The 25,515-nt window shown below is 46.5% G+C and overlaps 1 protein-coding gene across 6 annotated transcripts in view; it reads left to right on the plus strand.

The window, feature by feature from the left end:
• Positions 1-25,127, plus strand: part of shroom2a (shroom family member 2a) — a 140,230-nt gene extending 115,103 nt beyond the window's left edge. For 5 of the 6 annotated variants that reach the window (XM_045687237.2, XM_045687238.2, XM_045687241.2 and 2 more), the window contains 6 exons: positions 846-928; positions 6,722-7,426; positions 10,839-11,525; positions 13,433-13,616; positions 20,972-21,244; positions 24,497-25,127. In XM_045687237.2, coding sequence (XP_045543193.1) covers positions 846-928; positions 6,722-7,426; positions 10,839-11,525; positions 13,433-13,616; positions 20,972-21,244; positions 24,497-24,769 — 2,205 coding nt within the window. In that variant the 3' untranslated portion in view covers positions 24,770-25,127. The remainder of the gene's footprint in view (positions 1-845; positions 929-6,721; positions 7,427-10,838; positions 11,526-13,432; positions 13,617-20,971; positions 21,245-24,496) is intronic. The other variant, XM_082956676.1, reaches the window with a different exon arrangement.
• The last annotated feature ends 388 nt before the right edge of the window (positions 25,128-25,515 follow it).

Below are 25,515 nucleotides of genomic sequence, written 5' to 3' on the forward strand. Positions count from 1 at the left end.
CAAGGGTTGTAGTTTATGGCAAGGGTTGTAGTGTGATGGCGAAGGTTGTATTCTGTCTGTTGCTACAGTGGCGAGAGTTGTAGTCTGATGGCGAGGGTTGTAGTCTGATGGCGAGGGTTGTATTCTGTCTGTTGCTACAGTGGTGAGGGTTGTATTCTGATGGCGAGGGTTGTAGTCTATGGCGAGGGTTGTAGTCTATGGCGAGGGTTGTAGTCTATGGCGAGGGTTGTAGTGTGATGGGCAGGGTTGTAGTCTGATGGGCAGGGTTGTAGTGTATTGGCGAGGGTTGTATTCTCTGTTGCTACAGTGGCGAGGGTTGTAGTCTGATGGCGAGGGTTGTAGTCTATGGCGAGGGTTGTAGTGTATTGGCGAGGGTTGTATTCTCTGTTGCTACAGTGGCGAGGGTTGTAGTCTGATGGCGAGGGTTGTATTATGTCTGTTGCTACAGTGGCGAGGGTTGTAGTCTGATGGCGAGGGTTGTAGTCTGATGGCGAGGGTTGTAGTGTATTGGCGAGGGTTGTATTCTCTGTTGCTACAGTGGCGAGGGTTGTAGTCTGATGGCGAGGGTTGTAGTCTGATGGCGAGGGTTGTATTCTGTCTGTTGCTACAGTGGCGAGGGTTGTAGTGTGATGGCGAGGGTTGTATTCTCTGTTGCTACAGTGGTGAGGGTTGTAGTCTGATGGCGAGGGTTGTATTCTGTCTGTTGCTACAGTGGCGAGGGTTGTAGTGTGATGGCGAGGGTTGTATTCTCTGTTGCTACAGTGGCGAGGGTTGTAGTCTGATGGCGAGGGTTGTAGTCTGATGGCTGGTGAGTTTACAACATTTATGTTCCATCTTCCTCTCAGAGCCACGTTCCAGGGAGGAAGTCAGCAGAATATTCCCAACTGGAGAGCCAACCTACCCAACAGGACAACAACACCACTGCGAGGTGAGCATCTCTCATTAATATCCCTACAATTATACACTTACACTACATTGCTGTCTGGGGAACGTTGCTCTCATAGCAATCCTCCAAGGAGAAATGTCAACTGGAGTTTTCAACAGTTTTGTCGCCCGGTGAAACGGATGACCGTCTTTAGTTACTGAGGAGAGTGATGTTACAGGTGTACCTTTCTTTTGGAAATGTTGTGATTGGGAGTCTTTGGATCTATTGTCTCACCATGATAGACTCCCAATGGTAATGTCTGCTGTGAGGCTTTGCCAGTAGAGTAACCCTTCCCAAGGGTGTTCTCTGTCAGACCAGTAGACCAGTGGTACGTGATGTAGTGTGGCCGTAACCCTGTCAGACCAGTGGTACGTAATGTAGCATGGCCGTAACCCTGTCAGACCAGTGGTACGTAATGTAGCATGGCCGTAACCCTGTCAGACCAGTGGTACGTAATGTAGCGTGGCCGTAACCCTGTCAGACCAGTGGTACGTAATGTAGCGTGGCCGTAACCCTATCAGACCAGTGGTACGTAATGTAGCATGGCCGTAACCCTGTCAGACCAGTGGTACGTAATGTAGCGTGGCCGTAACCCTGTCAGACCAGTGGTACGTAATGTAGCGTGGCCGTAACCCTGTCAGACCAGTGGTACGTAATGTAGCGTGGCCGTAACCCTGTCAGACCAGTGGTACGTAATGTAGCGTGGCCGTAAGCCAGCTGTAACAACACACATTCGCTCTCTGGCCGGCCGGCTGCTCATATGTCGTCATCAGACCTTCTGCTAGACCAGACCGGTCCGTCTGCTGCAGGCATGTGGCTCATTAGCTCTCTACTAGAACACCATTGTTCGGTTCAGCGGGTGAATCTGAAATATCATAGCCAGTCGTGGTATAAAAATCTTTATCAAACCAAAGTGAGATTATTTTTTAACTGCTTACACTGGTGGGAATTGGCCGATATGGATAGGGCTACATTGAAATGGTTCTTCCAGAAGAAATATGGAATGCATAACCATGGTAGCAGTTAAAAGGGAACAGTTTGTAGAGGATGGGGAAATGATTAGACTAAAGGTGAGGACACAACAGTTCACCTGAAACGAGACTGAATCCAAACATTACACTGTTGACTTCATGGGCATTTTACATTTACTGTACTTTTCACAGTATTTGTTGATAACGACATCTGAAAATACTCTTGGTACATTCAGTAGCATGAACATTTAGAGCTGCCGCTTTCAAGGAGCGGAACTCTAACCCGGAAGCTTATAAGAAATCCCGCTATGCCCTCCGACGAACCATCAAACAGGCAAAGCATCAATAAAGGACTAAGATCGAATCGTACTTCACCGGCTCCGACGCTCGTCGGATGTGGCAGGGCTTGCAAACTATTACAGACGACAAAGGGAAGCACAGCCGAGAGCTGGCCAGTGACAAGAGCCTATCAGACGAGCTAAATTACTTCTATGCTCGCTTCGAGGCAAGCAACACTGAAGCATGCATGAGAGCACCAACTGTTCCAGATGACTGTGTGATCACGCTCGCCGTAGCCGATGTGAGTAAGACCTTTAAACAGGTCAACATTCACAAGGCCGCAGGGCCAGGCGGATTACCAGGACATGTACTCCAAGCATGCCCTAACCAACCGGCAAGTGTCTTCACTGACATTTTCAACCTCTCCCTGTCTGAGTCTGTAATACCAATATGTTTCAAGCAGACCACCTTAGTCCCTGTGCCCAAGAACACTACGGTAACCTGCCTAAATGACACCGACCCGTAGCACTCATGTCTGTAGCCATGAAGTGCTTTGAAAGGCTAATCATGGCTCACATCAACACCATCATCCCAGAAACCCTAGACCCACTCCAATTTGCATACCGCCCCAACAGATGATGCAATCTCTATTGCACTCCACACTGCCCTTTACCACCTGGACTAAAGGAACACCTATGTGAGAATGCTGTTCATTGACTACAGCTCAGCGTTCAACACCATAGTGCCCTCAAAACTCATCACTGAGCTAAGGACCCTGGGACTAAACACCTCCCTCTGCAACTGGATCCTGGACTTCCTGACCTGCCGCCTCCTGGTGGTAAGGGTAGGTAACAACACATCTGCCACTCTGATCCTCAACACGGGGGCCCCTCAGGGGAGCGTGCTCAGTTCCCTCCTGTACTCCCTGTTCACTCATGACTGCACGGCCAGGCATGACTCCAACACCATCATTAAGTTTGCTGATGGCACAACATTGGTAGGCCTGATCACCAACAATGATGAGACAGCCTATAGGGAGGAGGTCAGAGACCTGACCATGTGGTGCAAGGACAACAACCTCTCCCTCAACGTGATCAAGACAAAGGAGATGATTGTGGACTACAGGAAAAAGAGGACTGAGCACACCCCCATTCTCATCGACGGGGCTTTAGTGGAGCAGGTTGAGAGCTTCAAGTTTCTTGGCGTCCACATCAACAACACACTAACATGGTCCAAGCACACCAAGACAGTCGTGAAGCGGGCACGACAAAACCTATTCCCCCTCAGGAGACTGAAAAGATTTGGCATGGGTCCTCAGATCCTCAAAAGATTTTACAGCTGCACCATCGAGAGCATCCTGATGGTTTGCATCACTACCTGGTATGGCAACTCCTCGGCCTCTGACCGCAAGGCACTACAGAGGGTAGTGCGTACGGCCCAGTACATCACTGGGGCCAAGCTTCCTGACATCCAGGACCTCTACACCAGACGGTGTCAGAGGAAGGCCCTAAAACTTGTCAAAGACTCCAGCCACCCTAGTCATAGTCCAGCCACCCTAGTCATAGTCATCTCTGCTACCGCACGGCAAGCTGTACCGGAGCGCCAAGTCTAGGTACGAGAGGCTTCTAAACAGCTTCTACCCCAAGTCATAAGACTCCTGAACATCTAGTCAAATGGCTACCCAGACTATTTGCATTGCCCCCCCCCCCCCCCTTCTTCTACGCTGCTGCTACTCTCTGTTATTATCTATGCATAGTCACTTTAATAACTCTACCTACATGTACATATTACCTCAATTACCTCGATACCGATGCCACCGCACATTGACTCGGTACCGGTACCCCCTGTATATGGCCCCGTTATTGTTATTTACTGTTGCTCTTCAATTATTTGTTATTCTTATCTCTTTTTTTAGGTATTTTCTTAAAACTGCATTGTTGGATAAGGGCTTGTAAGTAAGCATTTCACCTTAAGGTCTAAATCAAATGTATTTACATAGCCCTTCGTACATCAGCTGATATCTCAAAGTGCTGTACAGAAACCCAGCCTAAAACCCCAAACAGCAAGCAATGCATGTGAAAGAAGCACGGTGGCTAGGAAAAACTCCCTAGAAAGGCCAAAAACCTAGGAAGAAACCTAGAGAGGAACCAGGCTATGAGGGGTGGCCAGTCCTCTTCTGGCTGTGCCGGGTGGATATTATAACAGAACATGGTCAAGATGTTAAAATGTTCATAAATGACCAGCATGGTCAAATAATAATAATCATAGTAGTTGTCGAGGGTGCAACAAGCACGTCCGGTGAACAGGTCAGGGTTCCATAGCCACAGGCAGAACAGTTGAAACTGGAGCAGCAGCACGGCCAGGTGGACTGGGGACAGCAAGGAGTCGTCATGCCAGGTAGTCCTGAGGCATGGTCCTAGGGCTCAGGTCCTCCGAGAGAGAGAAAGAAAGAGAGAAAGAGAGAATTAGAGAGCATATTTAAATTCGCACAGGACACCGGATAAGACAAGAGAAATACTCCAGATGTAACAGACTGACCCTAGCCCCCCGACACATCAACTACTGCAGCATAAATACTGGAGGTTGAGACAGGAGGGATCAGAAGATACTGTGGCCCCATCCGATGATACCCCCGGACAGGGCCAAACAGGCAGGATATAACCCCACCAACTTTGCCAAAGTACAGCACCCACACCACTAGAGGGATGTCTCCAACCATCAACTTACCGTCCTAAGACAAGGCCGTGTATAGCCCACAAAGATCTCCGCCACGGCACAACCCAAGGGGGGGGGGGGGGCGCCAACCCAGACAGGAAGACCACGTCAGTGACTCAACCCACTCAAGTGACGCACCCCTCCCATGGACGGCATGGAAGAACACCAGTCTACACCTGTTGTATTCGGCGCATGTGACAAATAACATTTTATTTGATTTTGGGTAGGTGCAATTTTGGGTAGGTGCATTCGGAAAGCATTTAGATCCCTTCACTTTTTCCACATTTTGTTACGTTACAGACTTATTCTAAAATGGATTAAACAAAACTTTTCCTCATCCATCTACACACAATAATTGGTGGAGAAGGGTCTTGGTCAGGGAGGTCACTCTGACAGAGCTCCAGAGTTCCTCTCTGGAGATGGTAGAACCTTCCAGAAGGACAGCTATCTCTGCTGCACTCCACCAATCAGGCCTTTATGGTAGAGTGGCCAGTTGGAAACCACTCCTCAGTAAAAGGCACAACAGCCTGCTTGGAGTTTGCCAAAAGGCACCTAAAGACTCTCAGGCCATGAGAAACAAGTTTCTCTGGTCTGATGAAACCAAGATTGAACTATTTGTCCTGAATGCCAAGCGTCACGTCTGGAGGAAACCTGGCACCATCCCTACGGTGAAGCATGGTGGTGGCAGCATCATGCTGTGGGGATGTTTTTCAGCGGCAGGAACTGGGAGACTAGTCAGGATCAAGGGAATGCTGAACGGAGCAAAGTACAGTGAGATCCTTGATGAAAACCTGCTTCAGAGCGCTCAGGACCTCAGACTGGGGCGAATGTTCACCTTCCAACAGGACAACAACCTTAAGCACACAGCTAAGACAACACAGGAGTGGCTTCGGAAACAAATCTCAATGTCCTTGAGTGGCCCAGACTTGAACCCGATCGAACATCTCTGAAGAGACCTGAAAATAGCTGTGCAGTGACGCTCCCCATCCAACCTGACAGAGCTTGAGAGAATCTGCGGAGAAGAATGGGGAAAAACTCCCCAAATACAGGTGTGCCAAGCTTGTACTGAGTAAAGGGTCTGAATACTTATGTAAATGTGATTTATATAAATTTGCAGAAATGTTTGAACTTTTTTTTTGTGTTGTCATTATGGGGTATTGTGTGTAGATTGATGAGGGGAAAAAAACTATTTTAATCAATTTTAGAATAAGGCTGTAACGTGAGAAAATGTTAAGTCAAGGGGTCTAAATGCTTTCAGAATGCACTGTGTATATATACTGTAATAGGCTCCATATGATTAACATGTATTGTGACACACGCTGATCCTCTCTTTATACTCTACATAAGTAGAAGTGTTTTGGTTGTGAACGTCCTCAGAGAGCCTTTGAGAACAGGGACTGCTGCTATAATATCCATCTCCCAAAAGTCCATTTTCTCCCTTCAGAGCAGCCATCACACAGGAGCATTTTGTCCCACAGCCTTGAGTCATCAGCTTTGACATCCGAGGGTTAAAGATCTGACTGAACGAGTGATCTGGGCCAGAGTGGCGTAGGAGGATAATTTATTCTCCTCTGTGACGGGGATGTGGGAACACGAGTGTGTCCTGTCACGTCCTCGTTATTAGTTACAGTCATCATTACTTCAGTTAGTTGCTGTCAACATGACATTCTCTGTTATGTGTATGTATACTGTGTGTGTGTGTGTGTGTGTGTGTGTGTGTGTGTGTGTGTGTGTGTGTGTGTGTGGGGGTGTGTGTGTGTGTGTGTGTGTGTGTGTGTGTGTGTGTGTGTGTTGTGTCATATGAACAGTGTTTGACTATGCTTTCTCCCAGGTTGTCTGACAGATGTCGTGTTGGAGAATTCAGAGGAACAGTGAAGAGAGAGAAGGCTCTGGAACCTCTGGAGCTGAAAGACTTCCCAGAACCCCCTCTACCCGTGACTAACGAGGAGAGCCCTGACATCAGATCCACCGCTGCCCTCTACGACCCCCTCCCTGTAACGTCTGCCCCTTGCCCTGCCTACCACAGAGCCACATCCATCTCTTACCAGTCCCTGGAAACTGACCTCCTTCCCTCAGATGAGTCCTACACTGAGCCTCAGACCTCAATACCCCAGCTTTACACCCAGCTCCAGCCTGGCACCAGGAGGACGGGTCCGGTCTCCCCACCCAGACAAGACCATTCAAAATATCCACAGAACACCCACTCCCAGGAGTCTCTGTCTGGCTCTCAGGGCAGAGCTTCAGCCTCCCACGTCCCGGTCTCCTCCCACTTTGCCTCTGGTCCCACCCACTCCCCAAGGGGGGATTCTGAGCAGAGCAGAGGATTGGTGGAGAGGGAGCAGGAGGCGGTACACCAGGTAGTGCCATCCAATCCCGGTTCAGCCCTTCCTGCCCTGCCCAGTATGGAGTGCCATCGTTCTCCCTCTCCTCAGTTTGCTCCTCCTCAGCTGACAGACAAGCCTCCTGTCTCTCTCCAGCAGCATCATGACAACCCTGTCTCTCTCTCCGTCTGTCTGCACTATGACCAAAACAACAGGTAAGATTAGACTTCACTCTCTGATCTATTTGGAACTATGATAGATAGATATTGGATTTATCGAGCTGCTTGTAGCTGGTTTGAGAATTATTTAAAAGACAGAACACTGTGTGTACTTACTGACGGCGTTAAATCAGGATTTCGAGACATAACAAAAGGTGTCCCACAGGGTTCGATTGTTGGTCCAAGTTGTTTTCACTATTAATATGAACAGCATTGGTCTATCTGTGCTACTGCCCATACGGCAGCTCCAGGCTCTGTTGACTCTTCAACCTGATTTTACTACCTTGCATAAAGCCTTGGTTGACCTGAAGTTGGTAGTAAACGCTGGGGAAACCAAGTACATGTTATTTTCCAAATCGTGTAATAATGTAGCTGATGATTTGTGCGTAAGTACGTTAGATGGTGCCCTCATTGAACGTGTCTCCGCCTATAAATATCTGGGCATCTGGATTGACGAAAAGATATCTTGTAAAAAGCATGTTGACGAGTCAGTCAACAAATTAAGAATTAATGTTGGTCTTCTATAGAAATAGGGTCTTTCATTAAATATAGAACACAGATCATTCAGTCGACATGTATTCCTGTTATAGATTATGGAGATATTATATACACGAGTGCAGCTACCAGTGTTTTGAAGCCCTTGGACACAATTTATCGAAGCATGTTTTATAACATCTGACAGTAATGCCACTCACCACTGCATCCTTTATCATGAAGTTGGTTAGACCTCACCACTGCATCCTTTACCATGAAGTTGGTTAGACCTCACCACTGCATCAATTTACCATGAAGTTGGTTAGACCTCACCACTGCATCCTTTACCATGAAGTTGGTTAGACCTCACCACTGCATGCTTTACCATGAAGTTGGTTAGACCTCACCACTGCATCCTTTACCATGAAGTTGGTTAGACCTCACCACTGCATCCTTTACCATGAAGTTGGTTAGACCTCACCACTGCATCCTTTACCATGAAGTTGGTTAGACCTCACCACTGCATCCTTTACCATGAAGTTGGTTAGACCTCACCACTGCATCCTTTATCATGAATTTGGTTAGACCTCACCACTGCATGCTTTACCATGAAGTTGGTTAGACCTCACCACTGCATCCTTTATCATGAAGTTGGTTAGACCTCACCACTGCATCCTTTACCATGAGGTTGGTTAGACCTCGCTAAAAACACGTAGGTCACTTCATTATTCTGTTTTTGTGCATAAAGCCTTACTCAATAAACTACCAATTTACTTAATATCATTGTTGAAATATAGAAACGTGGATTATAAGACTAGATCACAGAGTTGGTTAATGATGGAGACTCCACGTGTATCCACAGAGTTGGTTAATGATGGAGACTCCACGTGTATCCACAGAGTTGGTTAACGAGGGAGACTCCACGTGTATCCACAGAGTTGGTTAACGATGGAGACTCCACGTGTATCCACAGAGTTGGTTAACGATGGAGACTCCACGTGTATCCACAGAGTTGGTTAACGATGGAGACTCCACGTGTATCCACAGAGTTGGTTAACGATGGAGACTCCACGTGTATCCACAGAGTTGGTTAACGATGGAGACTCCACGTGTATCCACAGAGTTGGTTAACGATGGAGACTCCACGTGTATCCACAGAGTTGGTTAACGATGGAGACTCCACGTGTATCCACAGAGTTGGTTAACGATGGAGACTCCACGTGTATCCACAGAGTTGGTTAACGATGGAGACTCCACGTGTATCCACAGAGTTGGTTAACGATGGAGACTCCACAGAGTTGGTTAACGATGGAGACTCCACAGAGTTGGTTAACGATGGAGACTCCACAGAGTTGGTTAACGATGGAGACTCCACAGAGTTGGTTAACGATGGAGACTCCACAGAGTTGGTTAACGATGGAGACTCCACGTGTATCCACAGGGTTGGTTAATGATGGAGACTCCACGTGTATCCAATAAATCTATTAGAAGTCACTCTGATCTAGTTGGAACTGTGATAGATAGACATTAGAGTTATCTATTTCTTATCCATTGCATAGCTGTAGTAGTCTGTAGTAGTCTGTAGTTACTGGTCTGCTTCTCTCCTCAGTAGTCTGAAGTAGTCTGTAGTAGTATGTAGTAGTCTGTAGTGACTGGTCTGCACCTCTCCTCAGTAGTCTGTAGTGACTGGTCTGCACCTCTCCTCATTAGTCTGTAGTAGTCTGTAGTGACTGGTCTACTCCTCTTCTCCTCAGTAGTCGGTAGTAGTCGGTGGTAGTCGGCAGTAGTCTGTAGTAGTCTGAAGTAGTCGGCAGTAGTCTGTAGTAGTCTGTAGTGACTGGTCTGCACCTCTCCTCAGTAGTCTGTAGTGACTGGTCTGCACCTCTCCTCATTAGTCTGTAGTAGTCTGTAGTGACTGGTCTACTCCTCTTCTCCTCAGTAGTCGGTAGTAGTCGGTAGTAGTCAGCAGTAGTCTGCAGTGACTGGTCTGCTCCTCTCCTCAGTCTCTCTGTACAAAGGCTCTTATTGATTGTCTCCATCCAGCAGCATTAGCATGTGAATAACTCTTCCAACGCAATAGCAGAATAGTTCAACAGCCTAGATCTGATGCCTTTCCAGAGCAGACCGACATGATCTGTTACAGAGGCCGTTTGTTGCAGCTCTGAGTTGAAACATAATTGATATCATCTGTAGAGAAGAGAGCTCTGTGGCGTACCGGACATTCCAGCCATGCTGGGTTAGGGGTGAGGGGAGGGGCACCAGAGCCTCTCAGCATTGCCAGGATGTTGGGCACAGAGTCATGTGACAATCAGCCACTAGATGGTAGAATGACTGTAGTTCAGTTCCTCTCTGAGGAACATTTGTTATAACAGCTTTTGGACTTTTTGGGGCATCCTGTTCCATGGTCTGAGTGTTCTCTCTGGGTTGTCCTGTTCCGTGGTCTGAGAGTTCTCTCTGGGTCGTCCTGTTCCGTGGTCTGAGTGTTCTCTCTGGGTCGTCCTGTTCCGTGGTCTGAGTGTTCTCTCTGGGTCGTCCTGTTCCGTGGTCTGAGTGTTCTCTCTGGGTCGTCCTGTTCCGTGGTCTGAGAGTTCTCTCTGGGTCGTCCTGTTCCGTGGTCTGAGTGTTCTCTCTGGGTCGTCCTGTTCCGTGGTCTGAGTGTTCTCTCTGGGTCGTCCTGTTCCGTGGTCTGAGTGTTCTCTCTGGGTCGTCCTGTTCCGTGGTCTGAGTGTTCTCTCTGGGTCGTCCTGTTCCGTGGTCTGAGTGTTCTCTCTGGGTCGTCCTGTTCCGTGGTCTGAGTGTTCTCTCTGGGTCGTCCTGTTCCGTGGTCTGAGTGTTCTCTCTGGGTCGTCCTGTTCCGTGGTCTGAGTGTTCTCTCTGGGTCGTCCCTCTCCCCCCCTCTCCTTTCTCCATCTGTGTGTGTCTGTGATGATTCTAGGATGGAGAATGTGATGGAGCCAACCACTGTGAGGAAGGTTCCTATAAAGATTGTTCACTCAGAGAGCGAGAAGGAGAAGGAGAGCCGGCAGTACCTGCTACGTCAAAGTCACTCCACAGTGGAAGAAGCCCAGGGGCCCGGTCTGGTCCCCCTCAGCAGCCTGGGGACCTCAGCGGCCCCGGAACAGTCCTACTCTCTGTTCTGTGCCTACAGCCGGCAGAGGGAGCAGGGGTCAGAGAGAGAGAAGACACTGGCTCCACCCAGCAACCCAGCGCCAGAACTGCCTACACCCCTACCCCCATACCAAACCCCAACCCCTGAGATGGATCTGGAGCAACACAGAGACACACACATGGGTCCTCTCAGGGTCCACAACAGCCAAATGGCAGTCCTGGCCACATCCCCACCCAGCCGGCAGACCACCTCGGACCCAGACCCCCCCAGCGGTAACTGCGTGTCCCTTCCCGTCTCTCTCCCCCACTCTGAGGAGGATGTGAAGAGAGAGCAGCTGGCCAGAGACATCATGAATAAGGACCAGTCCCTAGCCGACATCTTGGACAAGAGCCGGAGGAGGACCACCATGGACCTGATGGAGGGACTCTTCCCCCAGGGAGAAGTGCTGCTGGAGGGGAAGGAGAGGAGGAAGGTGTCCCCCAAACACTCCTCACAACGGCCTTCAGAGGACAGGTCAGTTACTGCTCTTAACACCTATCGCTACCCCTTACCTAACGCTAACTTAACTCTTACCTAACCCTACCCCTTAACTAACGCTAACTTAACTCTTACCTGACCCTACCCCTTACCTAATGCTAACTTAACTCTTACCTGACCCTACCCCTTACCTAACGCTAACTTAACTCTTACCTAACCCTACCCCTTAACTAACGCTAACTTAACTCTTACCTGACCCTACCCCTTACCTAATGCTAACTTAACTCTTACCTGACCCTACCCCTTACCTAACGCTAACTTAACTCTTACCTAACCCTACCCCTTAACTAACGCTAACTTAACTCTTACCTGACCCTACCCCTTACCTAATGCTAACTTAACTCTTACCTGACCCTACCCCTTACCTAACGCTAACTTAACCCTTACCTAACCCTACCCCTTACCTAACCCTACCCCTTACCTAACGCTAATTTAACTCTTACCTAACCCTAACCCTACCCCTTACCTAACCCTACCCCTTACCTAACGCTAATTTAACTCTTACCTAACCCTGCCCCTTACCTAAAGCTAACTTAACTCTTACCTAACTGTACCCCTTACCTAAAGCTAATTTAACTCTTACCTAACCCTACCCCTTACCTAAAGCTAACTTAACTCTTACTCTTATAATAATCTTCTGTCTCATAGTGGGAGCTGGATTATAATAGTCTTCCGTCTCATAGTGGGAGCTGGATTTTAATAGGTTTCCGTCTCATAGTGGGAGCTGGATTATAATAGTCTTCCGTCTCATAGTGGGAGCTGGATTATAATAGTCTTCCTTCTCATAGTGGGAGCTGGATTATAATAGGTTTCCGTCTCATAGTGGGAGCTGGATTATAATAGTCTTCTCATAGTGGGAGCTGGATTATAATAGTCTTCCGTCTCATAGTGGGAGCTGGATTATAATAGTCTTCCTTCTCATAGTGGGAGCTGGATTATAATAGGTTTCCGTCTCATAGTGGGAGCTGGATTATAATAGTCTTCCGTCTCATAGTGGGAGCTGGATTATAATAGTCTTCCGTCTCATAGTGGGAGCTGGATTATAATAGTCTTCCGTCTCATAGTGGGAGCTGGATTATAATAGGTTTCCGTCTCGTAGTGGGAGCTGGATTATAATAGTCTTCCGTCTCATAGTGGGAGCTGGATTATAATAGTCTTCTCATAGTGGGAGCTGGATTATAATAGTCTTCCGTCTCATAGTGGGAGCTGGATTATAATAGTCTTCCGTCTCATAGTGGGAGCTGGATTATAATAGTCTTCCGTCTCATAGTGGGAGCTGGATTATAATAGTCTTCCGTCTCATAGTGGGAGCTGGATTATAATAGTCTTCCGTCTCATAGTGGGAGCTGGATTATAATAGTCTTCCATCTCATAGTGGGAGCTGGATTATAATAGTCTTCCTTCTCGTAGTGGGAGCTGGATTATAATAGTCTTCCGTCTCGTAGTGGGAGCTGGATTATAATAATCTTCCTTCTCATAGTGGGAGCTGGATTATAATAGTCTTCTCATAGTGGGAGCTGGATTATAATAGTCTTCCGTCTCGTAGTGGGAGCTGGATTATAATAGTCTTCTCATAGTGGGAGCTGGATTATAATAGTCTTCCATCTCATAGTGGGAGCTGGATTATAATCTTCCTTCTCATAGTGGGAGCTGGATTATAATAGTATTCTCGTAGTGGGAGCTGGATTATAATAGTTAAATGTTTAAGAGGTTTGATTTGTATTCGTGATAAGAAAGATCTGATGAGAATGACATCATTCAAAGTAAAGGGTGAATTTAGCCACCTGCTGGTGAAGTTCTGAATTGCAGCTCAGTCCCACAAATCTCATTTCAGGTTTGTGTGTTTATACTTGTGTTCTAAATGAGTCCGTCTCTTATTCCAGGGGTGAGGGGGACAGCGTAGCGGCAGCGGTTGCTTTGGTGACCAGCTCCACCTACTACAGCACGTCGGCACCAAAGGCGGAGCTTCTGATCAAGCTAAAAGACATGCAGGAGAGGGAGGGGCTAGAGGAGGAGCTGGAGGAGGAGTCAGCGGATGAGTTGGACCACGACCTGGCCAATAAAAAGGTACCAGGAACCCTCTCTTTACTGTACTGCTCTCTGTAGCTAGACATCTAACCCCAACTCTGTGTTCTACTGTAACAGACCTCTGTAGCTAGACATCTCACCCCAACTCTGTGTTCTACTGTAACAGACATCTAACCCCAACTGTGTTCTACTGTAACAGACCTCTGTAGCTAGACATCTAACCCCAACTCTGTGTTCTACTGTAACAGACATCTAACCCCAACTCTGTGTTCTACTGTAACAGACCTCTAACCCCAACTCTGTGTTCTACTGTAACAGACCTCTCTGTAGCTAGACATCTAACCCCAACTGTGTTCTACTGTAACAGACCTCTGTAGCTAGACATCTAACCCCAACTCTGTGTTCTACTGTAACAGACATCTAACCCCAACTCTGTGTTCTACTGTAACAGACCTCACTGTAGCTAGACATCTAACCCCAACTCTGTGTTCTATTGTAACAGACCTCTGTAGCTAGACATCTAACCCCAACTCTGTGTTCTACTGTAACAGACCTCTCTGTAGCTAGACATCTAACCCCAACTCTGTGTTCTACTGTAACAGACATCTAACCCCAACTCTGTGTTCTACTGTAACAGACCTCTGTAGCTAGACATCTAACCCCAACTCTGTGTTCGACTGTAACAGATCTCTGTAGCTAGACATCTAACCCCAACTCTGTGTTCTACTGTAGCATACCTCTGTAGCTAGACATCTAACCCCAACTCTGTGTTCTACTGTAACAGACATCTAACCCCAACTCTGTGTTCTACTGTAACAGACCTCTGTAGCTAGACATCTAACCCCAACTCTGTGTTCTACTGTAACAGACCTCTAACCCCAACTCTGTGTTCTACTGTAACAGACCTCTCTGTAGCTAGACATCAAACCCCAACTCTGTGTTCTACTGTAACAGACCTCTGTAGCTAGACATCTAACCCCAACTCTGTGTTCTACTGTAACAGACCTCTCTGTAGCTAGACATCTAACCCCAACTCTGTGTTCTACTGTTAGACCTCTGTAGCTAGACATCTAACCCCAACTCTGTGTTCTACTGTAACAGACCTCTCTGTAGCTGGACATCTAACCCCAACTCTGTGTTCTACTGTAACAGACATCTAACCCCAACTCTGTGTTCTACTGTAACAGACCTCTGCAGCTAGACATCTAACCCCAACTCTGTGTTCTACTGTAACATACCTCTGTAGCTAGACATCTAACCCCAACTCTGTGTTCTACTGTAACAGACATCTAACCCCAACTCTGTGTTCTACTGTAACAGACCTCTGTAGCTAGACATCTAACCCCAACTCTGTGTTCTACTGTAACAGACCTCTCTGTAGCTAGACATCTAACCCCAACTCTGTGTTCTACTGTTAGACCTCTGTAGCTAGACATCTAACCCCAACTCTGTGTTCTACTGTAACAGACCTCTCTGTAGCTGGACATCTAACCCCAACTCTGTGTTCTACTGTAACAGATCTCTGTAGCTAGACATCTAACCCCAACTCTGTGTTCTACTGTAACAGACCTCTGTAGCTAGACATCTAACCCCAACTCTGTGTTCTACTGTAGCATACCTCTGTAGCTAGACATCTAACCCCAACTCTGTGTTCTACTGTAACAGACATCTAACCCCAACTCTGTGTTCTACTGTAACATACCTCTGTAGCTAGACATCTAACCCCAACTCTGTGTTCTACTGTAACAGACATCTAACCCCAACTCTGTGTTCTACTGTAACATACCTCTGTAGCTAGACATCTAACCCCAACTCTGTGTTCTACTGTAACAGACCTCTCTGTAGCTAGACATCTAACCCCAACTCTGTGTTCTACTGTTATACCTCTGTAGCTAGACATCTAACCCCAACTCTGTGTTCTACTGTAACAGACCTTTGTAGCTAGACATCTAACCCCAACTCTGTGTTCTACTGTAACATACATCTAACCCCAACTCTGTGTTCTACTGTAACAGACCTCTGTAGCTAGACATCTAACCCCAACTCTGTGTTCTACTGTAGCAGACCTCTGTAGCTAGACATCTAACCCCAACTCTGTGTTCTACTGTAACATACATCTAACCCCAACTCTGTGTTCTACTGTAACAGACCTCTGTAGCTAGACATCTAACCCCAACTCTGTGTTCTACTGTAACATACATCTAACCCCAACTCTGTGTTCTACTGTAACAGACTTCTGTAGCTAGACATCTAACCCCAACTCTGTGTTCTACTGTAACAGACATCTAACCCCAACTCTGTGTTCTACTGTAACAGACCTCTGTAGCTAGACATCTAACCCCAACTCTGTGTTCTACTGTAGCAGACCTCTGTAGCTAGACATCTAACCCCAACTCTGTGTTCTACTGAAACATACATCTAACCCCAACTCTGTGTTCTACTGTAACAGACCTCTGTAGCTAGACATCTAACCCCAACTCTGTGTTCTACTGTAACAGACATCTCTGTAGCTAGACATCTAACCCCAACTCTGTGTTCTACTGTAGCTGACCTCTGTAGCTAGACATCTAACCCCAACTCTGTGTTCTACTGTAACAGACATCTAACTCCAACTCTGTGTTCTACTGTAACAGACCTCTGTAGCTAGACATCTAACCCCAACTCTGTGTTCTACTGTAACAGACCTCTGTAGCTAGACATCTAACCCCAACTCTGTGTTCTACTGTAACATACATCTAACCCCAACTCTGTGTTCTACTGTAACAGACCTCTGTAGCTAGACATCTAACCCCAACTCTGTGTTCTACTGTAGCAGACCTCTGTAGCTAGACATCTAACCCCAACTCTGTGTTCTACTGTAACATACATCTAACCCCAACTCTGTGTTCTACTGTAACAGACCTCTGTAGCTAGACATCTAACCCCAACTCTGTGTTCTACTGTAGCAGACCTCTGTAGCTAGACATCTAACCCCAACTCTGTGTTCTACTGTAACATACATCTAACCCCAACTCTGTGTTCTACTGTAGCTGACCTCTGTAGCTAGACATCTAACCCCAACTCTGTGTTCTACTGTAACAGACATCTAACCCCAACTCTGTGTTCTCTTGTAACAGACCTCTGTAGCTAGATATCTAACCCCAACTCTGTGTTCTACTGTAACAGACCTCTCTGTAGCTAGACATCCAACTCTGTGTTCTACAGACCTCTGTAACTGCTGCACTCATTTACAGTGGGGCAGGGAACAGTTGGTGAATCATGGTTTGCTTACCTAAGACCCCAAACATGCCACTAATGAACAGCATTGATCATAGACTGAGAATTAAAAGTAGTTATTTCCCTTGGTTCAGTCCAGAGCTATCTGAAGTCATACACAACAGACTGGGCCAAAGCTAGATTCACAGACTCGGGGCCCAGACTGGCAGTCTTTCAGGCGATTTGAGAAATCTGTGTGTAAAACTAGTTAAAGAAGCTAAATCAGATTATTATGTAAATACCATATTTCAATGTACAGGCTACATTTTGGAAAGCTGTTATGTCTCCTCTTCTCTCCCCCAATAAATTAATTTACATTCTGGCCCTATTACTAATGGATATCATTAATGCATTTCATCACCATTTTATCTCTGCGGGCTTTATATTTCAATATATTTCAAAGCCAGCTCTTGAAAAGAGTAGTTTGGATGTTGATGGTAAATCTATTGAATGATGGTAAATCTATTAAATGATGGTAAATCTATTGAATGATGGTAAATCTATTCATTCTATTGAATGATGGTAAATCTATTGAATGACGGTAAATCTATTGAATGACGGTAAATCTATTGAATGACGGTAAATCTATTGAATGACGGTAAATCTATTGAATGATAGTGAAAATGCTAGTCAGGAGTTTTCTGAAATTCACTGATACAGAAGTCCTGGATGCTTTCCTATCATTAGACATGATTAAATCCCCAGGGGCTGATAATTTAGAGCCTGGTCTGCTGAAGTGTGCCCCTTACTACTGGTTCAGTGGCCCACATTTTATATTTAACATTGTTATCAGGAAGTATTCCAAAAGCATGGAAATCTGTATATGTTTAGCTAAGATTATAGAATCCTTGCTTAATGTACAACTTCTTTCCTTTTTTATCTGATAATTGTATTGTTAATATCCACCAATCAGGGTTTAGACCTGGGCATAGTACTACCACAGCCACCACGCTAGTTGTCAATGCCTTGGATGCTAAAAATAGCTTTGCTGCCTTGTTTATTGACCTGTCAAAGGCATTCGACACTGTTGATCATTCTGTTTTGCTGAAGAAGTTATCAAGAGTTGGCCTGGGATATACAGCCTGTTTATGGTTTCAGAATTATCTCAGTGACAGAACTCAGGCCATCTGGATAGATGGGGGTTAAATCTGAATTATCTCAGCGACAGAACTCAGACCATCTGGATAGATGGGGTTAAATCAGAGTTATCTTAGTGACAGAACTCAGACCATCTGGATAGATGGGGGTTAAATCAGAATTATCTTAGTGACAGAACTCAGACCATCTGGATAGATGGGGTTAAATCTGAATTATCTTAGTGACAGAACTCAGGCCATCTCTATAGATGGGGTTAAATCTGAATTATCTTAGTGACAGAACTCAGACCATCTGGATAGATGGGGGTTAAATCTGAATTATCTTAGTGACAGAACTCAGACCATCTGGATAGATGGGGTTAAATCTGAATTATCTTAGTGACAGAACTCAGGCCATCTGGATAGATGGGGTTAAATCTGAATTATCTTAGTGACAGAACTGAGGCCATCTGGATAGATGGGGTTAAATCTGAATTATCTTAGTGAGAACTCAGGCCATCTTGATAGATGGGGGTTAAATCTGAATTATCTTAGCGACAGAACTCAGGCCATCTGGATAGATGGGGGTTAAATCAGAATTATCTCAGTGACAGAACTCAGGCCATCTGGACAGATGGGGTTAAATCTGAATTTCTCGAGATTCAAAAAGGTGTTCCTCAGGGTTCGATATTGGGTCCATTATTGTTCATCTTGTATATTAATGACATAGGAAACACTGTTATTCCTTGTAACATTCATCTCTATGCAGATGACAGGTTTGTATTCCTGTGCCGCCTCAGTGCAGCAGGCCATTCCTGAACTTCAGCATGACTTTGATTCAATTCAGAAATCACTTACAGATCTTAAATTAGTGTGGACATTGCAGAGGTCCAGGGAGAAGACATGGAAGCCTGAGAGGAAGACAATTAAAGCTTTAGTTTCTAGACTATCATTTTACAGATGCATGTTGAAAACGTTTTTGGGAGATGTGATGGATCATTGGAGATCAATATTCCCTTCCTTTTGTTGTTCAGTGAAATCATTCCATATGAAGAGTCGACTCATTTAATTAAAGTTCTATTCGTTGGTTTATGTTTCTGTCTCCATATGATATGGTAAATATATCCAATGCAAAAAACATCTACATTTTAAGTGGTATTAATATTAATTTGCATATATTTCTGTTAATTCCCACGGAAAGTTTCCACTTCTGAATATTCCCCAAAATGTGCAACCCTACTCACTATTGAAAATAGGAGAAAAATTGTTCAAACAACGCTTCTCCCTGTATTGGATTTTGGTGATATTGTTTACATGTATTCATCAACCTCTGTTTTGAAACCCTTGGACGCAGTCTACCATTCCGCAATACGTTTTATCACAGGGGACCATTTTAGGACTCATTGTAGTCTGTATAAAATGTGGGATGGACCTCTCTGTCTGTAAGAAGAGAGCTACGTTCTCTTTTAGTTATTTACAAAGCAACCTGACAGAAACTCCCTCCATGTGTAACATCAACTAAGATAAGAATCAGAAGTTACCAAACCCCTTCTCAGGAATGGATAACACCAGAGATCCCTTCAGTCTGTTCCACAAATTAGCGGCATACAAACAATCTGCAGAGTTCACTGCAGTTAGATGTACTGGTGCCACTCAGGCAGTTAGATGTACACGTGCCACTCAGGCAGTTAGATGTACTGGTGCCACTCAGGCAGTTAGATGTGCTGGTGCCACTCATACAGTTAGATGTGCTGGTGCCACTCAGACAGTTAGATGGGCTGGTGCCACTCAGACAGTTAGATGGGCTGGTGCCACTCAGGCAGATGTACTGGTGCCACTCAGACAGTTAGATGTACTGGTGCCACTCAGGCAGTTAGATGTACTGGTGCCACTCAGGCAGTTAGATGTACTGGTGCCACTCAGGCAGTTAGATGTGCTGGTGCCACTCAGGCAGTTAGATGTGCTGGTGCCACTCATACAGTTAGATGTGCTGGTGCCACTCAGACAGTTAGATGGGCTGGTGCCACTCAGACAGTTAGATGGGCTGGTGCCACTCAGGCAGATGTACTGGTGCCACTCAGACAGTTAGATGTACTGGTGCCACTCAGGCAGTTAGATGTACTGGTGCCACTCAGGCAGTTAGATGTACTGGTGCCACTCAGGCAGTTAGATGTACTGGTGCCACTCAGACAGTTAGATGTACTGGTGCCACTCAGGCAGTTAGATGTACTGGTGCCACTCAGGCAGTTAGATGTGCTGGTGCCACTCAGGCAGTTAGATGCGCTGGTGCCACTCAGGCAGTTAGATGTACTGGTGCCACTCAGGCAGTTAGATGTACTGGTGCCACTCAGGCAGTTAGATGTACTGGTGCCACTCAGGCAGTTAGATGTGCTGGTGCCACTCAGACAGTTAGATGTACTGGTGCCACTCAGACAGTTAGATGGGCTGGTGCCACTCAGGCAGATGTACTGGTGCCACTCAGGCAGTTAGATGTACTGGTGCCACTCAGGCAGTTAGATGTATTGGTGCCACTCAGGCAGTTAGATGTACTGGTGCCACTCAGGCAGTTAGATGGGCTGGTGCCACTCAGACAGTTAGATGGGCTGGTGCCACTCAGGCAGTTAGATGTGCTGGTGCCACTCAGGCAGTTAGATGTGCTGGTGCCACTCAGACAGTTAACATTATTGATTGAGGACCTCTATGTAGTTGAATGTGATTGCTTGTATTAAATATTTTATTTTGGTTTATATTGTTTTATACACGTGTGTGTTTTATTATTGTTTATATTGTAATGTATACAAGGCTCTCTTGTAAAATAGATTTTTAATCTCATTGTGACTCCCTGTTTAAATAAAGGTTAAATCAAATAAAAAATAGTAGTGGTTCTGAAAGAGATTAGAGATCATTTCTCCCTTGACTGCCACTTTCTCCCTAACCATCCTCTGATTCTGACCTTTAACCCTTTCCTCCTGCATTAGGAGCTCATGGACTCTCAGCAGGAAGCTGCAGGTGCTGCGTGAGGCCAGGATCCTAACCTCTAACCCTCTCCCTCTTGTCCTGCAGCAGGAGCTGGTGGACTCTCTCAGCAGGAAGCTGCAGGTGCTGCGTGAGGCCAGAGAGAGTCTTCAGGAGGACGTCCATGATAACAACGCCCTAGGAGAGGAGGTGGAGGCCACGGTGCAGCAGGTCTGTAAGCCAAACCAGCTGGACAAGTTCAGGATGTTCATAGGAGACCTGGACAAGGTGGTCAGCCTGCTGCTGTCCCTGTCCGGACGCCTGGCCAGAGTGGAGAACGCCCTCAACAGCCTGGAGGAGGGTACATCACCTGAGGAGAGGGTGAGTTAGAGTTGGGGAGGGGAGGGGAGAGGGGAGAGGAAAGGAGAGGGTGGGTTAGAGCTGGGGAGGGGAGAGGGTGGGTTAGAGCTGGGGAGGAGAGGGGAGAGGAGAGGATGGGTTAGAGTTGGGGAGGAGAGGGGAGAGGAGAGGGTGAGTTAGAGTTGGGGAGGGGAGGGGAGAGGGGAGAGGAAAGGAGAGGGTGGGTTAGAGCTGGGGAGGGGAGAGGGTGGGTTAGAGCTGGGGAGGAGAGGGGAGAGGAGAGGATGGGTTAGAGTTGGGGAGGAGAGGGGAGAGGAGAGGGTGAGTTAGAGTTGAGGAGAGGGGAGAGGGGAGAGGAGAGGGTGGGTTAGAGTTGGGGAGGGGAGAGGAAAGGGTGGGTTAGAGTTGAGGAGAGGAGAGGGTGGGTTAGAGGAGAGGAGAGGGTGGGTTAGAGTTGGGGAGGAGAGGGGAGAGGGTGGGTTAGAGCTGGGGAGAGGGGAGGGGAGGGGAGAGGAGAGGGTGGGTTAGAGTTGGGGAGGGGAGAGGGTGGGTTAGAGTTGGGGCGAGGAGAGGAGAGGGTGGGTTAGAGTTGAGGAGAGGGTGGGTTAGAGTTGGGGAGGAGAGGGGAGAGGGTGGGTTAGAGCTGGGGAGAGGGTGGGTTAGAGTTGGGGAGGGGAGAGGGTGGGTTAGAGTTGGGGAGGGGAGAGGGTGGGTTAGAGTTGGGGCGAGGAGAGGAGAGGGTGGGTTAGAGTTGAGGAGAGGGTGGGTTAGAGTTGGGGAGGAGAGAGGAGAGGGTGGGTTAGAGCTGGGGAGAGGGGAGGGGAGGGGAGAGGAGAGGGTGGGTTAGAGTTGGGGAGGGGAGAGGGTGGGTTAGAGTTGGGGCGAGGAGAGGAGAGGGTGGGTTAGAGTTGGGGAGGGGAGAGGAGAGGAGAGGGTGGGTTAGAGTTGGGGAGGGTAGGTTAGAGTTGAGGAGCTCCCAGCTCTACTTCATTAACCTCTCTGGGGTGGGTTAGAGTTGGGGAGGGGAGAGGAGAGCCAGTTGAACAGCCAGTTGAATCCCGTGGCGCGTTATTCAAATACCTTAATTTCTCAAACATATGACTATTTTACAGCATTTTAAAGACAAGACTCTCGTTAATCTAACCACACTGTCCGATTTCAAAAAGGCTTTACAACAAAGCAAAACATTAGATTATGTCAGCAGAGTACCCAGCCAGAAATAATCAGACACCCATTTTTCAAGCTAGCATATAATGTCACATAAACCCAAACCACAGCTAAATGCAGCACTAACCTTTGATGATCTTCATCAGATGACAATCTTAGGACATTATGTTATACAATACATGCATGTCTGTTCAATCAAGTTCATATTTATATCAAAAACCAGCTTTTTACATTAGCAGGTGACTAGCATGTGACTAGCATTCCCACCGAACACTTCCGGTGAATTTACTAAATTACTCATGATAAACGTTCACAAAAAACATAACAATTATTTTAAGAATTATAGATACAGAACTCCTCCATGCACTCGATATGTCCGATTTTAAAATAGCTTTTCGGTGAAAGCACATTTTGGAATATTCTAAGTAGATAGCCCGGCATCACAGGGCTAGCTATTTAGACACCCAGCAAGTTTAGCATTCACTAAAGTCAGATTTACTATAAGAAAAATGTTATTACCTTTGCTGTCTTCGTCAGAATGCACTCCCAGGACTTCTACTTCAATAACAAATGTTGGTTTGGTCCCAAATAATCCATTGTTATATCCAAATAGCGGCGTTTTGTTTGTGCGTTCAAGACACTATCCGAAAGGGTAAATAAGGGTTACGAGCATGGCGCATTTCGTGACAAAAAAATTCTAAATATTCCATTACCGTACTTCGAAGCATGTCAACCGCTGTTAAAATCAATTTTTATGCCACTTTTCTCGTAAAAAAAGCGATAATATTCCGACCGGCAAAGCCTGTTTACATTCAACGAGAGAGAAAGTAAAAGCATGCTATCCCCTCATGCACGAGCCTCAGTCTAAAGGCCCTCTGATAGAGCACTTGCCAAACGCGCTAGTGTGTTTCAGCCTGGGCCTTGAATTACGTCATTCAGCTTTTTCCCGGGTTCTGAGAGCCTATGGGAGCCGTAGGAAGTGTCACGTTACAGCAAAGATCCTCAGTCTTCAATAAAAAGAGCCAAGATGAACAACAACTTGTCAGACAGGCCACTTCCTGGTCAGAATCTTCTCAGGTTTTTGCCTGCCATATGAGTTCTGTTATACTCACAGACACCATTCAAACAGTTTTAGAAACTTTAGGGTGTTTTCTATCCAAAGCCAATAATTATATGCATATTCTAGTTACTGGGCAGGAGTAGTAACCAGATTAAATCGGGTACGTTTTTTATCCGGCCGTGTAAATACTGCCCCCTAGCCCTAACAGGTTAACAGAGACATGTTATCTCCTCCTCCCAGCTCTACTTCATTAACAGAGACATGTTATCTCCCCTCCCAGCTCTACTTCATTAACAGAGACATGTTATCTCCCCTCCCAGCTCTACTTCATTAACAGATGCATGTTATCTCTCCTCCCAGCTCTACTTCATTAACAGATACATGTTATCTCTCCTCCCAGCTCTACTTCATTAACAGATACATGTTATCTCCCCTCCCAGCTCTACTTCATTAACAGATGCATGTTATCTCTCCTCCCAGCTCTACTTCATTAACAGATACATGTTATCTCTCCTCCCAGCTCTACTTCATTAACAGATACATGTTATCTCCCCTCCCAGCTCTACTTCATTAACAGATACATGTTATCTCTCCTCCCAGCTCTACTTCATTAACAGATACATGTTATCTCTCCTCCCAGCTCTACTTCATTAACAGATACATGTTATCTCTCCTCCCAGCTCTACTTCATTAACAGATACATGTTATCTCTCCTCCCAGCTCTACTTCATTAACAGATGCATGTTATCTCTCCTCCCAGCTCTACTTCATTAACAGATACATGTTATCTCCCCTCCCAGCTCTACTTCATTAACAGATACATGTTATCTCTCCTCCCAGCTCTACTTCATTAACAGATACATGTTATCTCTCCTCCCAGCTCTACTTCATTAACAGATGCATGTTATCTCCCCTCCCAGCTCTACTTCATTAACAGATACATGTTATCTCTCCTCCCAGCTCTACTTCATTAACAGATACATGTTATCTCCTCCTCCCAGCTCTACTTCATTAACAGATACATGTTGTCCCCCTCCCTTCCACAGAGAACCCTGACAGACAAGAGGAAGCTGTTGATCCAGCAGCATGAGGATGCCAAGGAGCTGAAGGAGAACCTGGACCGTCGGGAGAGAGTGGTCTACAACATCCTGGCCTCCTACCTCCCAGAGGAGAGCCTGACCGACTACCAACACTTTGTCAAGATGAAGTCTGCCCTCATTATTGAGCAGCGCAAACTAGAGGACAAGATTAAACTGGGAGAGGAGCAGCTGAAGTGTCTGATGGACAGCCTGCCGCTAGAGCAGAGGATGAGCCTGTAACCTCTGACCCCTGGATCAGAGAATGGCCCTGTGAGGGCGACACTGGGATCCAAACGCACATGACTTCTCAAACTGTGTATGATGGACCTGACCACTCTGGCCTCACTGCAGTGGAACCCTATGGCCACTAAAGGGCAGCAGAGAGGAGCAGCAGTACCCCAACAGATGGCAGCAAAGAGCAGAGCTCCAGACTGGAGGAGTTGTAATGTTTAGCTGACGTTTCCTCCTCAGTATCTCAACACTGACCTGAATCTAATGGAGCCCCACCAGAACACATGGCAGATCATATATTTACACTAAATAAAGGTTAAATAAATAAACAAATAATAATAAAAAATAAACGCAACATGAAACAGTTTCAATGATTTTACTGAGTTACAATTCATATAAGGAAATCAGTCAATTGAAATAAATTCATTACATCAGAATCTATGGATTTCACATGACTGGGCATGGGCACAGCCAAGGTTGGGCATGGGAGGGCATAGGCCCACCCACTGGGGAGCCAGGCCTAGCCAATCATAATTTGTTTTTCTCCACAAAAGGGCTTAAATACAGGCAGAAATACTCCTCAGTTTCATCAGCTGTCCGGGTGGCTGGTCTCAGACGGTCCCGCAGGTGAAGAAGCCGGATGTGGAGGTCGTGAACTGGCGTGGTTACACGTGGTCTGCGGTTGTGAGGCCGGTTGGACGCACTGCCAAATTCTCTAAATCGACAGCAGTATGGTAGAGATATTAACATTCAAT

Source organism: Salmo salar, chromosome 10 (genome assembly GCF_965601325.2).
Source record: "Salmo salar chromosome 10, fSalSal1, whole genome shotgun sequence".
Taxonomy (NCBI): domain Eukaryota; kingdom Metazoa; phylum Chordata; class Actinopteri; order Salmoniformes; family Salmonidae; genus Salmo; species Salmo salar.